Raw genomic sequence first — 14,585 nt, 5'->3', positions numbered from 1 at the left:
CTTGGAGCATCTCTAAGAGCTATTCTATTTTGGGTGAGTTAACTAAAAAAGAAAAGGAAGACAAAAAACTCATATCCAACAGAAACTCTATCTACCTCATTTTCTATCCTCGTTTTCTATCCAGAGGGTGACGCTGGGCATCTTTGCCTAGCGCTGAGTGCTAACCATGCCTTTTTGAATTTTGGAGAAGCTGTTGGATTTCATCCATTTTTCGCTAGCTATTTCGTTTTACATAATAGCTATATTAGGATTTTAGCTATCCACATATACAAGAGCTCTTGGAGATGCTCTTACATGCTAATGCTATACAGTTGTTTGACTACACAGGTTGTTCAACCTACTAACAGTTAGTGAGCAATAACCTGCGACCAAACCAAAAAACAGAGAGAATAAATTGACCAAATCGTCTTACATACATAGCAACCTTTAAAAAAATTTATATCAGTCTAATTACATTCTTCTTCTATGTTTCAAATAAAGTTTCAAATAATATAAATAAATGGTACAAACCAGGTCTCGCGCAGCAAGGCTGCGTGATGTTTCTGATGATAACAGAAGAGAGGCTCTTTTTAGGGGTAAAAGTGTTATTTTTCATATATTATCTTGGTATACATACCTAAATCTAGAAATGCGCTTTAAAAAACAATCTAGAAATGCAAATATTTTGAGATGGAGGCAGTAGTTTTGGAGTAATGCTTGGACTCGGGCGTCGAGAGAAAATGTCGGACGCTTCCTATCCACATATTCAGACCCTTCCATTCTTATCAGTAGAACTATGTAGTAATAAAAAAATTTTATCTGGCCTGCTATTTATCCTCTCCGCCGCTCCATAGCCAAGCAAAATCAAATCCAATCTCTCTCTCTCTCTCTCCTCTCTTGCTGTCCCTGTCGTTTTGCCGAGCAAGCAGCCTGCAAGGTGTGTGACCTCGTCGCGCAGGAATCTCCCCACCACCACCATGCCCAGAAGCTCGAGCTGCTCCCAAGCATGGGAGGGAGGGTCCTCCACTTGTGGGAGGAGAGGAAGGGAGGGGGGGCTCGAGATGGGGATGGGCACTGTCAACAGGGAGCTCTTGGCGGCGGCCAGCAGCGAGCTCTGGGCGGCGGCAAGCAAGGCGCACGGCGGCGGCCGGCCCGCGGGGCGCTCGGCGGCGGTCGACGCGGGCGAGGGCTGCGCGCGCGTGCCGTGGTGCTCTGCGCCCCTCCCCTCCCTCGGTCTCTCCCCATTCTCCCTCGCTCTCTCTCTCTCTGTGTGTCTCTCTCTCTCTCTTCCCAACTGCGGCGGCGGTGGCAGCGAGGGAGAGGTGGCGAGGACGAGCAGGTGGCGGTGGGCCACCTCGCCGTGTTCGCCGGCTTTCCTTCTTCCCGTGCGCTGCGCAGCCCCTCCTATCCTAGTCCCTCTTTGGCGCTGGCGGCGGATCCCCTCCTCTTCCGCGGGCGGCGGCTCCGTAGGCACCGGATCCGGCGAGGACGCGGCGGCGGCCGCGGCGGTTGCGCATGGCGGCAGATCAGCCGTTCAGCGGCGGGCGGACGGCGGCGTGGGGCCTCCACGGCGGCAGCGGGGCTCCAGGGCGGCGCGGGACCTCCACGGAGGCGGGGCGAGGCAACGGCATGCGCGCAAGCGGCGGGGCTCGAGCGGCGGCGGAGGTGTAAGAAAAATGGCCCCTTTTAGGGAAATGGCCTCTCATGTCATGGTTGCCATATTTCCTCATATGTGTTTTGGTGATTTGATGACAACCTAACACTTGGACTAATGTGTGTGTTCTAGTTGATTATATACAGCACTTTAGGTCCAAGGGATGAAAACATGAAGAAAACAAGTTGAAGAAACTGACGAAGACTCAACGCTTAAAGCCATCAAAAGAAAAGCAGAACATTCCTATACATCGGTTAAACCGATGAAGACAAAAGATTTACGTCGGTGCAGTTGTCTAGAAGGCTGGAAACTGGAAATACACTCACCAGTTGAACCGACGATGAAGATATTGAATACGTCGGTGCAACGGCAGAAAAAGACCAAGGAAAATGCATACATCGATTGAACCGATAATGCACCGGTCAATTATGTCAGTGTAGTTGTCCAGAGAGTTGGTTTTTCGGGAACTCTGGGACAGTTACATTCACCGGTTAAACCGGCGATGAAGATGCATTCACCGGTTGATTACGTCGGTTGATTAATGTAGCCGTTGAAGTATAGCGACTAGTTGGAAAACTGTGTTCACCGGTTGAACCGACGATGGCTATTGGAGGAGCGTCGGATTAACCGGCGTTGCATACTATTTCTGTCAACTTTCCTCCAACGGACCTTTTGGGGGTGTGTGGCTATATATACCCCCCAAGGCTGGTTGCAGTATATGATTGGAAGCCTCAAGAACTGAAGAAAGTGCTGCCCAAGCAAAGATCCATCACCAACCATCCTAGAAGTGATTAGTGCTATATCTAGCTTGTGAGAAGCTTTGAGAGAGTGCTTTGTGCACTTGTATAGGTTTAGTTCTTGAGAGAGCAAGCCTAAGAGAAGTCTTAGCCGAGGCTAAGCAAGTGTACTCATCGTGTGACCCTCCAATTTGGTGTGGAGGCAGCGACACTTTGTGCGGGGAAGGAGACCCCTCTTGGTGAGAAGCTCCGATAGTGAAGACGGTGTCGTTGGTGACGCTTCGAGAGAGACGGTGGCGGTGGCCTTGTCTTGGTGACTTGGCGTCACTTAGCCTTTGCTTGCCGGAAGCCTTGGTGGCGAACGCAGGACGGTGGAGAGACTCGGCATCACACTTGTTCTTGGTGGACAAGTGGCCGTGGACGTAGGGAGGGACTTGTTGTTCTAACCGAACCATGTTAAATCGTGTCTTGTTGTCTTCACGGGAGTTTGCATATTCTCCCCCTTACCTCTTTACTTACCGTATTACATTTCCGCATTTACTCTATCTTGCGTGCCTTTACTTTCCTAGTTAGTTTGATTATGATTGACTTTAGGTTGCAAGTCTTTTGGGATAAGTAGAGAGTAGCATAGATAAATCTTAGTCATAACTAGCATGTATAGGACGTGTTAGGTTGATCTTATGCAAATAGATTGAGCCCTAGGTTAGAAAGCGAATTAGCGACCTTATTCACCCCTCCCCCTCTAGGGTCGGACACCCCGGTGATCCTTACAGGAGGCCGTTCCCCTGGCCGTTGGATGGCCCGATCGGACGGTTCGGGTGACGTGGCGCGATGAGAGGCCGTGGAATGACACCGGAATCGTGTTTACAGATATTCCGGAACCAAATTAAATGTTCCAGAATCAAATAAAAAGTTCCAGACATGGAAATTGTTCTAGAACAAATAAAATTATTTTAGAAAAAATATCATCTAAACATAATCAAGTGTGATTTAGTTTTGAAGATCTTGCTGTAAGAAATATAATGGTGCAACTAAAATTTAATTTTAATAAGTAGTTCGTAAGATATAACATTTTTTCTATTTGGATGCACGCAAATCAAGATATATGCACAGCGGCAACCTCTTCTGCGATGCATCCGCGGCAGCTCGAGCGCAATGAATATCTTTCTCCAGTTTGGCTGAGTGGGGGCACATGCCCTACCTCAAACTCAACCAGCCTATGGGTCCATTGTTGGGCCGGACCATCTGTGACAGTGTAGCATCGCGAGTACAGTATCCTAGAGTTTTTTGAAAGCAGAAGAGGAGCTGGACTAGCTTAAATTTTTTTGCGTAAAATAAGGACGAAAACGTAAGAGAGAGATTTAATGTGTAGAGTAGTTCTTAGCTGTATTTCAAACCTATCTCGTTACAATGACGCTGCAGTTACCTACAAACTATAGTATAAATATAATGAAGATAGCTACTTAAAATAAGTTTATTTACCAATAAATATATTAATAAATAAATACATAAAAGTAAAAGTAAAAATAAAAATATACTGCAATAAGCATAAAAATAATTTTATTAATATAAATAAAAATATAGAAGTTATTTATAAAACAAGAATATTTAAAAGCAAATTTAATATTTTTATAATTTTATAATATAGATAATAATATGGGTTGTGAGAAATGAATATTATTTTTAAATAATTTTTGAATAAAATGTATACGAATAGTGTCGAACACGGATGTGTAATCGGATAGAGAAAATTAATAAAAATATAATTCGGATGTATCTACTTTATTAATATATTAAATTTAAATATGCATATTAATATTCATATTAATATTTAAGCTGATATGAATATCAGACGTCTCTTATCTGTATTTCGAGCCGCACAGATCGGTCGACCAAAGAATGCGATTTTTTTCCGACAGCCAACCTCCAAATCCTCCTTGTGTTGATCCAAAGTAGCTCAGCTCCGGAACACACTAGTAGCAACGACGATTTGGGGCAAAAACACGTCGAATTGCTGAACGGAAGCGCGAGTCCATGATCGGCCGACCTCACAGCATGATGTCAGAATTGGACGGCAGCCGCCGGAAGAAGCACATCAGCGCCGACGGCCGCCCCTTCCCCCGCCTCAGCAGCGGGTGCCTCATCGCGTAGAGCCCCGCGGCGGCCACCAGCGCCCGGAACGGCACCGCGTAGGTCACGCCGGCGAGCGCGGCCGCCGCCGCGACCGCGACCGCCGTGGCGCGGCCGTCCCTCCACGCGAGCAGCGCCTGCGCGCGCTCCCCCTGCGAGGCCACGAACCCGATCAGCTCCTGGACGCGCGCCGCCGCCTCCCGGAGCTGCAGGTACCGCCACTCCACGACGTGCGGCGGGGTCCCCGACGCCGGCCCCGCGTCGAACTCCTCCTCGAGCATGCCCGGGTGCACGCCGTCGGCGTAGTGCTCCATCCGCGCCGGCCCCGCCGCCGCCCCCCGCCGGAAGTAGTTCCACGCGCCGGCGGCGAACAGGTAGAGGAAGAAGGTCGGCAGGATCAGCTCGGGGTGCCACGCCAGGGCCAGGAGCAGGAGCTGGACGAGGACGGTGGTGGGCGGGTGGTTCCAGTCGCGGACGCCCCGGAGCCACGCCGCGAGCGCGGCGGCCGGGGCGCGCACGTCGCGGAGGCGCGCGCACGCGGCGAGTGACCGGCGCCTGCTGTAGGCCGCGAGCTCCGGCACGGCGGGGCTCGGGTGCGTGGACGGGTCGCGGAGGAGGTAGTGCACGGCCTCCGCGTGCAGCGGCGGCTCGGCGCGCGCCAGCCGCGCGGCGACGACGTCCACGGCGGCGCGCCGGAGAGCCGGGAGGAGGTGCGCCGGGATCGGCCTCGCGTAGTGCTGGCTCGGCAGCGTCGGCCGGAGGTAAAGCGATATCGTGCTCGCCCACGCCGTGGGGGTGAACCGGACGGCGAGGTGGAGCTCGCCGCACCGGACGAGGCGGTCGGGCCGCAGCACGAACAGCGGGTGCGGCTGCTCGTACGTGCGGCCGGACCCCAGCGTCGAGACGCGGATGCGGAGCTTGCCCAGCGGCGCGTCCGCCGCGCCGCGCCGCGGGGCCTCCCCGACGCCGGCGAGCTGGTGGCTGTCGAAGACGGCGACGGTGAGCACGGTGCACGGGTCGAACACGTCGAACGTGAACTGCTCCTGCCAGCTCGGCGAGGCCGTGTCGGCGAGCGTGCGCGTCCGGACCCACTTCTGCCCGTACTTGGCGACGCAGTACGCGTCGACGGCCGCCTGCCCGCCGTTCGGGCGCTTCTTCGTCGCCAGGAGGCCGGTCGCGCGCAGGACGGCGAGCTCGAGGACGCCGACGGGCGCCGGCTTCCGGAGCGGCTTTGCCGACGGCTCGAAGTCGCTGGCGTACACCGTGAGCTCGTCGAGGACGTGGTACGCAGCGTCGTAGTAGACGCGTAGCTGTATCTTGCTCCGGAACTCGTGGCGCCATCGTCCTCCTCTGTCCCGGTCGTCGCCGTCACCGTCGCCGTTCCCGTCGGAGAGCGGCCGCTCGAGGTCGAACCACGACGGCGCCGGCGGCTTGACCTTCCTCTTGTCGAACCGCTGCGACTTGATGCTGCCCTTGGGGAGCACGAGCCGGCCCAGCACCTCGTGCCGCCCCGGCGAGGCGCCCCCGTCCATGACGGTGACCACCAGCGGCTCCTCGAACGGCCACGCCGCGACGAAGAAGAAGTCCTGGTCCCACGTGGCGCTCGGCGACGCCCGGGTCTCCCACCTCTGCGCGCCGAGCTGCACCCTCGCGAACACGCTCGGCCGTGACCCGCTCCGGTGAGGGTGGACCAGGTCCTGCGCCGCCATGACGTGGCACCGGAGGTAGCACAGCCGCGGCGCGTAGTAGCTCTTGGACTGAGTGGCGGCCACGGCGCTCGGCGAGAGGTCGTGCGCGCCGGCGTGCAACGCGCCGGCGAAGGCCTCGTCGGACTGGGAACCCTTCCACGCGGCGAGCAAGATCTCGCCGCCGGCCCACCGGTCGCCCTTGGCGGCCTTGAGCCCGTACCATTGCGGTGCCGGGGGCCGATTCGGAGGAGCCGAGCTCGGCACGTCGACGATGGGCAGGACAACCTTCCCAACAAAGCTGTCCCGAACAATGAGGTTCCTGTCCTTGACGATCACCTCTAGAACATCTGATTGGAGGTGATCCTTGGAGAAGGCGAACACTTGGTTCCACTCCGGGGACTGGTTCCGCACCGCTTGCCGCGTCGCCGCCGAGTAGTTCCCGACCCGGACCTCGACGTAGGGGTCGATGCCCAATGTGAGGTCCATGCCGGGGAGGTTTGAGGCGCGCACCACGTTGACATAGAGGAATTCCAGTTTGTCGACCATGAGGTACTCCGCCGCCTTGGCGTCGTCGGCGGTGGCAGCTGCCGCCTTCTTATCGGCACCCTTTGTTGGGACTCCGGCCGTTGGTGGCGGTGGCGGGAAGATCAGTGCCCCCGTGCTGGACTGTGTTGGGATGGAGTGGAACGCTTGCACCGGCTCTTTCTTCTTGGGTTGCTTCTTGATCATCGCTGGAGCTGACTGCGTGCTCGCGCCTCCGACGACTGTCTCCGGGCCGTCCATGGAGGCGGTGTCGTTGAAGGTCGTCGTAGCATACGTGCTGGAGTAAGCATTCCCCGCCGGCGCGTTGGCGGCGGCGTAAGTAGACGACGACGCGTACGGCGCCAAGTAGAGCCGGAGCGCGACCTCGCCGCGCGCCGGGGCGAAGAAGCTGGGCTTGTCGAGGGGGCAGCGCAGGAGCACGGCCTCCTCGGCGGACGGCGCGACGGCCGCGCCGAACAGGCGGACGCGGCCGAGGCAGCTCTTGCCGCCGGAGGCCCGCCGGTGGTAGACCCCGACATCGATGGAGCCATCCGAGAGGCTGCGCCCGCCTCCGCCGCGGACCGCCGTCGCGTCGGCCACGAACACGAGCGTCTCGTTCCACGTCGGGTTGGCCTCGCCGGGCGGCCTCACGCTCGTCGCGTGGCGCTGGCCGCCGAACGCGACCTGCACGAACGGGGACACGCCACCGCGGCCGCGGCCGCGCCTCGCCGGCAGGTCGCGCGCCCCGGCGACCTCGACCACCAGCTTCATTGCCGTGCGCGCCAGTAGCTTCGGGGCTTGTTGGTTTGATGTCCAATGCTACCTGCTTGTGTGCTTGGGTGTATGCATGGCACAAAGACTAACAAGACTATAGGCTCCTGAACATGCCTTCCTCTTCCTGCTGGTCAATCCAAAATCATGTTGCAATTTGGGGGGTTCAGAACCTGATTAGGGAGGACGTAATTTTCTGGTGCAAATTGATCAAGCAATTGTAATCCATGTTGGCTGGATATGAGATGGCGAAGGAGACGAGCCGGCCAATAGAACAGGAAGACTAGTACGGTTGGCCAAGAAATCCCATTGATAACAAAAACTAAAAGGGGCAAATCAAATTCAAATGTGCTGCTCAATCAAGTTTGGAGACCAAGTCACCTCCCATCCCTGAACTGTTGCTCGTGCGTGTGCGGTAAGCATCGCTGCATCATCAGTTGATGGAGATCTTGTGCTTCACCCTGAATTTCTAAGCACAACCATTCAGCTATTGTATGGGGCTAGTTACTTTTTTTTTTGCGAAACACAGTATTTGTCGTATGACTTATGATAAAAACAGAAAAAAGAATGAAAAATATTCCTTAACAATCATGATAACATTACAATTGCAATCATTTTACTAGTTTATGCTATTAACATTAGCTCATCATTCAGGACTAAATAAACTTTGACAAGGGACGCAAACCGGGGACGCTGCTGCAAGTAACCTACAAGAGCTATTAAAAGATCTAGTGGGGGTATAAACGTATTCTTGACTGAGATATGCTCATATGTCGTGGTCGTCTAAAAGAAACAATATCTTTGGTGGGCACTCTGGCAGTACACATTCCTTGCATGTATCATACTAGGACTGTCAATTCCACGAGAACAATAGGATATTTCACCATTCGTATTTAAGGGTGACTTCATTGAGAATTGCAATTGGGTTTTAAATATTTAGGCAAGATAATATTGACACATCATAAGAAAGGGTTGGAAAGTATTCTTGGACGTGTTCCAGGAATTTGATAACTATACCTGTAAACTTGTCCTGTCTTACGCTACACCAGCAGCTATTTTTTTTTTAAAATAAAACTAACAGAGAAGATAAAGTTAAAAAACAAAATAAGTGGCAGTTCTTCGATGCCAATAGAGAAAAGTAACAGTTGCGGTGTTGCAGTTACAGCCTACAAAATAAGAGCGTGCTGTTTTTGCAAAAATTTTATTCAGGAGAGGGAACCCCCCCCCCCCCCCCACCCACCAAAAAAAAATGTATTTCTGCTGTAGCCCATGCTGCTGTGATTCTAAGGTTCCTCAGATTATATCTCAGCAGAGTCTGTAACATGTTACATGCAATCAATATAGTTTCAAGCGTGAAGTATTTTACAACAGCAGCACTGCAGTAGCAACGGGAAAACCCTGCTGCCTTAAACAAGTTGGACAGGCTATAGAGAAGAAACCAAACAAGAACCATACTAAGTGATACCAAAATATACACTCCATTTCAAATTGTATGTCGTTTTGACTTTCCTAGATACTAGGTGATACCAAAATATACACTATATCTAGATACATAATATAAGTATTAATGTATCTAGAAAAGTCAATCGACCTACAATTTGGAACGGTGGGAGTAGTAATGATAGTAATAAAAGTTCAATTCCTAGGTCATGGTCTGGACTGGACTGGACAGGAGACATTCAAGTCATCAGATATGATATCATACAGACGAGAACCATACAGACCAAAGAGAGAAGGCAAAAGATAGTAATAAAAATGGAAACAGTAATATAAAACTAGTAATGAAAGTAGTAAAAGTTCAATTCCTAGGTCATGGTCTGCACTGGACAGGAGGACATTTAAGTATCAGATATGATGACAATAAGCTCAGTGCATGTGGTTATTTCTAACAGGTATGAAATGCATAAAATGAAGCATAACCAGATTGATGAAGAGAAACCATCTATCACTGCACAACAAACTGCTGAACTAGACAAAAATAGCCCTACAGTTGGCATTTCGCTTTAAGAAATTCTTCAAGGAAGCAAACCCAAACAGCTGAAACAGACGTGTGCTGATTCTGCTTCAATATACAAGTTGCAACAGCAACACAAAGCAATCAAACCCATTAAGAATATATGTTACTTAAATATATTAGCTTGCTTATACTACAAAGAGGGTATGAAAACTGGATGTGGCAAATTCATAAGAAGGGCAAATCTAGCCCACTGGAATCTGCACTGCAGCAATATTCATCAATGAACTCCTACAACTGACCCCAAAAGAGGCCTGACAAAAAAGAACCTACATGTACTTTCCAGTCCTCACCTCAGACTAATTCCCCAACTAATAGGTATACATTTATCAGGGCAGTTCCATGGAGGAAATAGATAAGCCAAAAGAGGAGTAAACAGAGGGAGAGCGACCTCCGGTGTAGTTTCAGAAGTTAATCAGAATCAAGTATTACTCCGCACCAGACTGCGGCAAGACATAATTTGCTAACAGCCTCTATCAGCAAGGTACAGAAATTTAGTCGCATTTGATATTTCTGTAGATTCTCCTCACAAATAGAGTGGAGCCCATGTAGCCAACAGCACCTTCATACAAACAGAATGAATGTCAAAATAGGACAAATGTATACTTGAAATGAAGTGAACAAAAGTAAGTTTCAAAGCTCACCGCAAAGTATTCCCAATCCAAGACAGAACATCAGGGTGTAACCAAAGTAGAAGCTTGTCTGGAAGAAGCCTGACATCTTTGTCTTCACATGATAATAGTATATGGAGTATAAATATACATACAAGGCGGTAGAAGCAGCAGAGAAGAATGATGTCCATTGCCAGTGATAGTTCTCAGCATTCAACAAGAAATAAGTACCGACAATAGTGACACATATGGTGACTATTATAAGGATGACAAACACCAGCAGCATGAAGCCATACACATAGTACACCTGCCAAGCAACAAAAGAGACGAACTCAACATTCCTTCAAACTAAGAGACTTGACACATTTAGATGTATTTACTTGGAAACCAACTTCTATAATTAAGAAAGTAGTGCAAATCTTTCACAAATGCCAGTTCTTGGAATAAAAAGTACTTCCGAGAGGTGGAGCATTCACCAACATGTAATTTTTCTTTACCTTGTAGTTCCAGAAGGAAGTGAACACAAAGTACATCTCAATGAAGATGCTGCCGAAGGGGAGAAGCCCACCCATCAATGAAATAACTGAAGGTGTAAGATACCACTTCTTTTCAGGAATAGGACGTGGAATCGTTTTCACTCGGCATGGGTTGTTGGGAGCACCAATCCAGTTTCTACCAACTACAGTTCCCAATAGCACCAATGGGAAGGAGATGAAAGCCCAAAGAACAAATATGACAACCATTGTACCAAATGGTATAGCTGCTAATGATCGATAGAAGATAGCAATGGTGTTTAACACTAATCCAATTGAGAAGCACAAGAATGGAAAAAGGGATGCCGTAAGGATCATGGACTTTATCCAGTTTTTGCCTGCCACGGAATGAAATAATGCATTCAGTGATATAGATGAATCAAACTCAAGAATCACATGGGAAATTTGACAGAACTACATTAATTTGTGCGGAATCGTACCACCATTCCTTGAATATAGGCCACCACTAACATATCCAGAGATAAAGGATGTAAGAGCATAGCACACAATAAAGGTTGTGATGATAGCTCCTCGTCTGACAAATAGAGCACAGTTAGGAACTTATCGGAAAAAGTTAGTGCATATTGATGCAAGCTAAACAGTATTTCTATTGTGTGTTATCCCATAAATGAAGTCAGTTTACAGGCACAACAAAGGTTTGTGATGATTGCTTCATGTCTGACAAAAAGAGCATATATGCCAATATCTAAGAACAGTTTTGCATCTTATATTAATGAAACATTCACATAATGATGAAAGCAAGATACTAGTAATTTCTATGTTACAAGCTTTCCATTTTTCAAGTCTGAACAATGGTACCATTGTCTGAACTTCCAGGGTGCTCGTTCTTGCACATCATCTCTCATGGCAACTAGACTACTAGAGTAGTGCATTTCGTTATAGGGAGCACTGCTCCAGAAGTTAATACTGTGTTTTACCTACGGTACTGATTGATGCGAAAGCAACCGTTTTATATAAATATATAACAAAATAAGAGATTAATCACCTACTGAAGATCTCAATCAGTGTTTTAAAGGCGGTAAGGCGAGGCAAGGCAAGCTGGGTACGCCTGGACGCCTTGGCGATGCCTAGGCGACAAGGCAGCACTGTAACCCAAGGCGAGTTGGGTCCGCCTGGACACCTAGGCGACGCCTTTAAAACACTGATCTCAATTCTACTTATACCCTATCATCTCATCTAAAGAAAGATATGAATTTACTTAAGCACAAAAGAAGAAATGCACTTTGAAAGGTCAATCATTCTCATTGAAGATTGAACACATCAATTACTAAAAAACAATTATCTATTATAAATCTACTAAATTTTGCACATCGAATGCAGAAAATAAGAGATGAAGGAAGCTGCTTATGAGCTTACCCAACATATAACATGCCAACTATGGCCAACACAATCACAAGCAGGATAAGAGCTGCCAGCTGAGTGCCAATACCAACAAGGGCAGAAAGAAACACCAGGCCACGAGGAGGCCGAAATACATCTCCATGGACAAGCTTCCATCCAGATTCCTCATTAACATCTCGCTCCTGAAAAAGGGAAATCGTATCTTAAATTCTTAACAACTCATCCTGCCAAAGGAAAACGTTTTACTATGGAATTTCTATAATTCAACTTGATATTTGATTGATTATTTGACTATTTCTTTCTGCGTATTACATTGCTGACATGGAAATGATGACCACTTTTTCCCTATAAAGAGCGTTCAAGATATTATGCGCTTCAAGAAATACCACATGACAAATAATGATAATGATCAAGCATTCATCTTGGCTCTAAGAGATGCAAAAGTAAAAGTAGCAGATGTATAAGCAAGCTGATATGCTCCAGATTTCAGATTCAGAACTTACAAGGGATTCCAGGTCATCATCTTCACGAGCATATTTTGCATAATCATTTCTTAGTGTCCTCATCAATATCATTGACACTAAACCAGTCAAGAAAATAACCATCATGAATGAATTGAAGATGGAGAACCAATGAATCTGAGCATGGAAAATAAAATAAGTCAGCCATTTTGCAACCCCTAAAGATAGAAAGCAATAATGTCTACCTCTGTCAGAATCAACTTGGGAGTCAAGGAGAGAAGATCAAAGTGCCCATATGAAATGTTCGGCTGTCCCTGGTGCAAATAAGAATTACCTGATGTTCAAAGAATGGGTAGTCCAAGTAAACTTCAAAACGCCGTGCAAATGCCACATTTGTTTGCACCCACTTTACTGAATATGTCATATCCAACTTTTTACCAGCTTCAAGAAGCTTAGGTGACTCTTGCGTGAGATTGACATGAATTATCTACAAAAGAAATTGAATTAGCCAACATATGGGTCTCAGCTAATCCTTTCAAGGTTAGATACAACACATACCCTGTTACCATTGTATTTGACAACAATGTTCTTGTGAGTGTAAAGGTAGTGTTTGTTCTCATTGTTTTTGTCAGTTTCCCCAACGAAACCTGCTCAGATTGCAACTGAACAAATTAGAAAACAAAATAGAGAGCACAAATAATTATGCAACAGAAATGAATAGGTACACTTACCCCACAATGGCAGATCATCTAGGTGATTTGACCACAGCAAGAAATGGCACAAATTTTGGATGGAAAGAATGTCAGAAGAAAGGGACAATAAAAAAATGTGCATCAGAACGGAATAAAATTAGCATTTCCATACCTATGAAAAGCTCAAACCAGTATGAGCTCTCAATGGCATCAGAAAATTGCTGAACCTTTTGAGCATCAAGTTCAATTATGCAAATGGGGCCCTTGTCCACATTTTCTAAAACAAAAGAAAACATTCAAATGATGAGTTAGATAAATTACCTAACAGAAATAAACATGCACTGATGCACGGCCTAACAAAATAGGTGGATGTGAAGGTAAGCATACTTAAGAATTTTATATCAATCTGACTATCGATCAGCTCATTTCCACCGAGGACCTCTCCCAGTCCACCCCATTTATGTGTGGGGTTTTCAGATGGTTGACAAAACGGGAGGCTGTAATAGTTGTATGTTTCTTGAGGGTTATTGTATGGTCCAACTTTGTTTACCCATAGCTTAACCGGTTCTTCTGCTTTGTACTGCACATAAGAACAATAAGCAGCAGCTGTAATGCTTTAGCAGATGAAACATGTTATCAGCATGATTAAAATCAGTGAGACTAAAATTCAGACAAAAAGAAAAATTCCGCTGGTTGTAAGAAACAATGAAGTTCTCCGAATCTGTATATTGTAGCAACACGTGTCACTGTGTCGGACATAGAGAAGAGCAACGATCATGGTCACTTGATGATGCAACCAACTGTTTCTCTACGAATATTTTACACTGTTAAGAAGCTTCATGCAACGAAAAACGAACTTTTGTCTGAATGTGACTGTCACAGTTTCTTCGCAGCACTCCGACGACAACCGAGATCAAAACAGGCAATTCCTTAAACAACCCTCAAGCCATTATCTCACTCGTAACCTGAATGCTCAGCCCTTCGCATCACATAGCAATAGCCAACAAATCAACGCCGTCATCGTCGTACTAAGCACCCAAGTTCCATCGCTCGGCCACGTCCCACCCGCGCGCCAAGCGCAGATCCGGCGCCGGCGCCTCGACGGATCCGACCAAGGAGCGTTCGGATCTAGGGTTGGAGGAAGGGGAGGCGCACCTTGTGGTCGGCCTCGGATGCATACGCGTGGGGAAGGCGCGCAACGGCGAGGAGGATGGCCGCCAGGAGTAGCACGCCGCGGCTGAGCATCTCGTCGGCGGCGAGATCTGGGCGGAGGGAGGCGGCCGCGGACGTTCGGGTGTGTCTCAGTCCCGAACGAGCACGAGCTGCATCATACAGGAGAAATTTCGATATTTAGGAGTCAGTTCGCATGCCTCACGCTATACGGGTCTCAGTTCGCAGTCCTTTTTGAAATAGGGGATCCGAGCTGCCAAA

General features: G+C 48.4%; 2 protein-coding genes across 2 annotated transcripts; both read right to left on the bottom strand.

The window, feature by feature from the left end:
• Positions 1–4,418: 4,418 nt before the first annotated feature.
• LOC120684719 (FT-interacting protein 4-like) lies at positions 4,419–7,481 on the bottom strand. The gene has a single exon (XM_039966609.1). The coding sequence runs from the start codon at positions 7,479–7,481 to the stop codon at positions 4,419–4,421; it is 3,063 nt and encodes a 1,020-aa protein (XP_039822543.1).
• A 2,070-nt stretch (positions 7,482–9,551) lies between these two features.
• On the bottom strand, positions 9,552–14,585 carry LOC120685423 (transmembrane 9 superfamily member 1-like). Its single transcript, XM_039967346.1, has 12 exons — positions 14,310–14,585; positions 13,542–13,734; positions 13,327–13,431; positions 13,194–13,211; positions 13,021–13,109; positions 12,797–12,949; positions 12,505–12,639; positions 12,017–12,183; positions 11,080–11,174; positions 10,604–10,977; positions 10,140–10,413; positions 9,552–10,057 (listed from the first exon to the last, which is right to left on the bottom strand). Exons 1-12 carry the CDS (start codon positions 14,397–14,399, stop codon positions 9,990–9,992), a joined length of 1,761 nt encoding a protein of 586 aa, XP_039823280.1. The 5' UTR covers positions 14,400–14,585; the 3' UTR covers positions 9,552–9,989.

This window comes from Panicum virgatum, chromosome 8N, assembly GCF_016808335.1.
Source record: "Panicum virgatum strain AP13 chromosome 8N, P.virgatum_v5, whole genome shotgun sequence".
Lineage (NCBI taxonomy): Eukaryota > Viridiplantae > Streptophyta > Magnoliopsida > Poales > Poaceae > Panicum > Panicum virgatum.
This window is presented reverse-complemented; position numbering and strand designations above follow the sequence as displayed.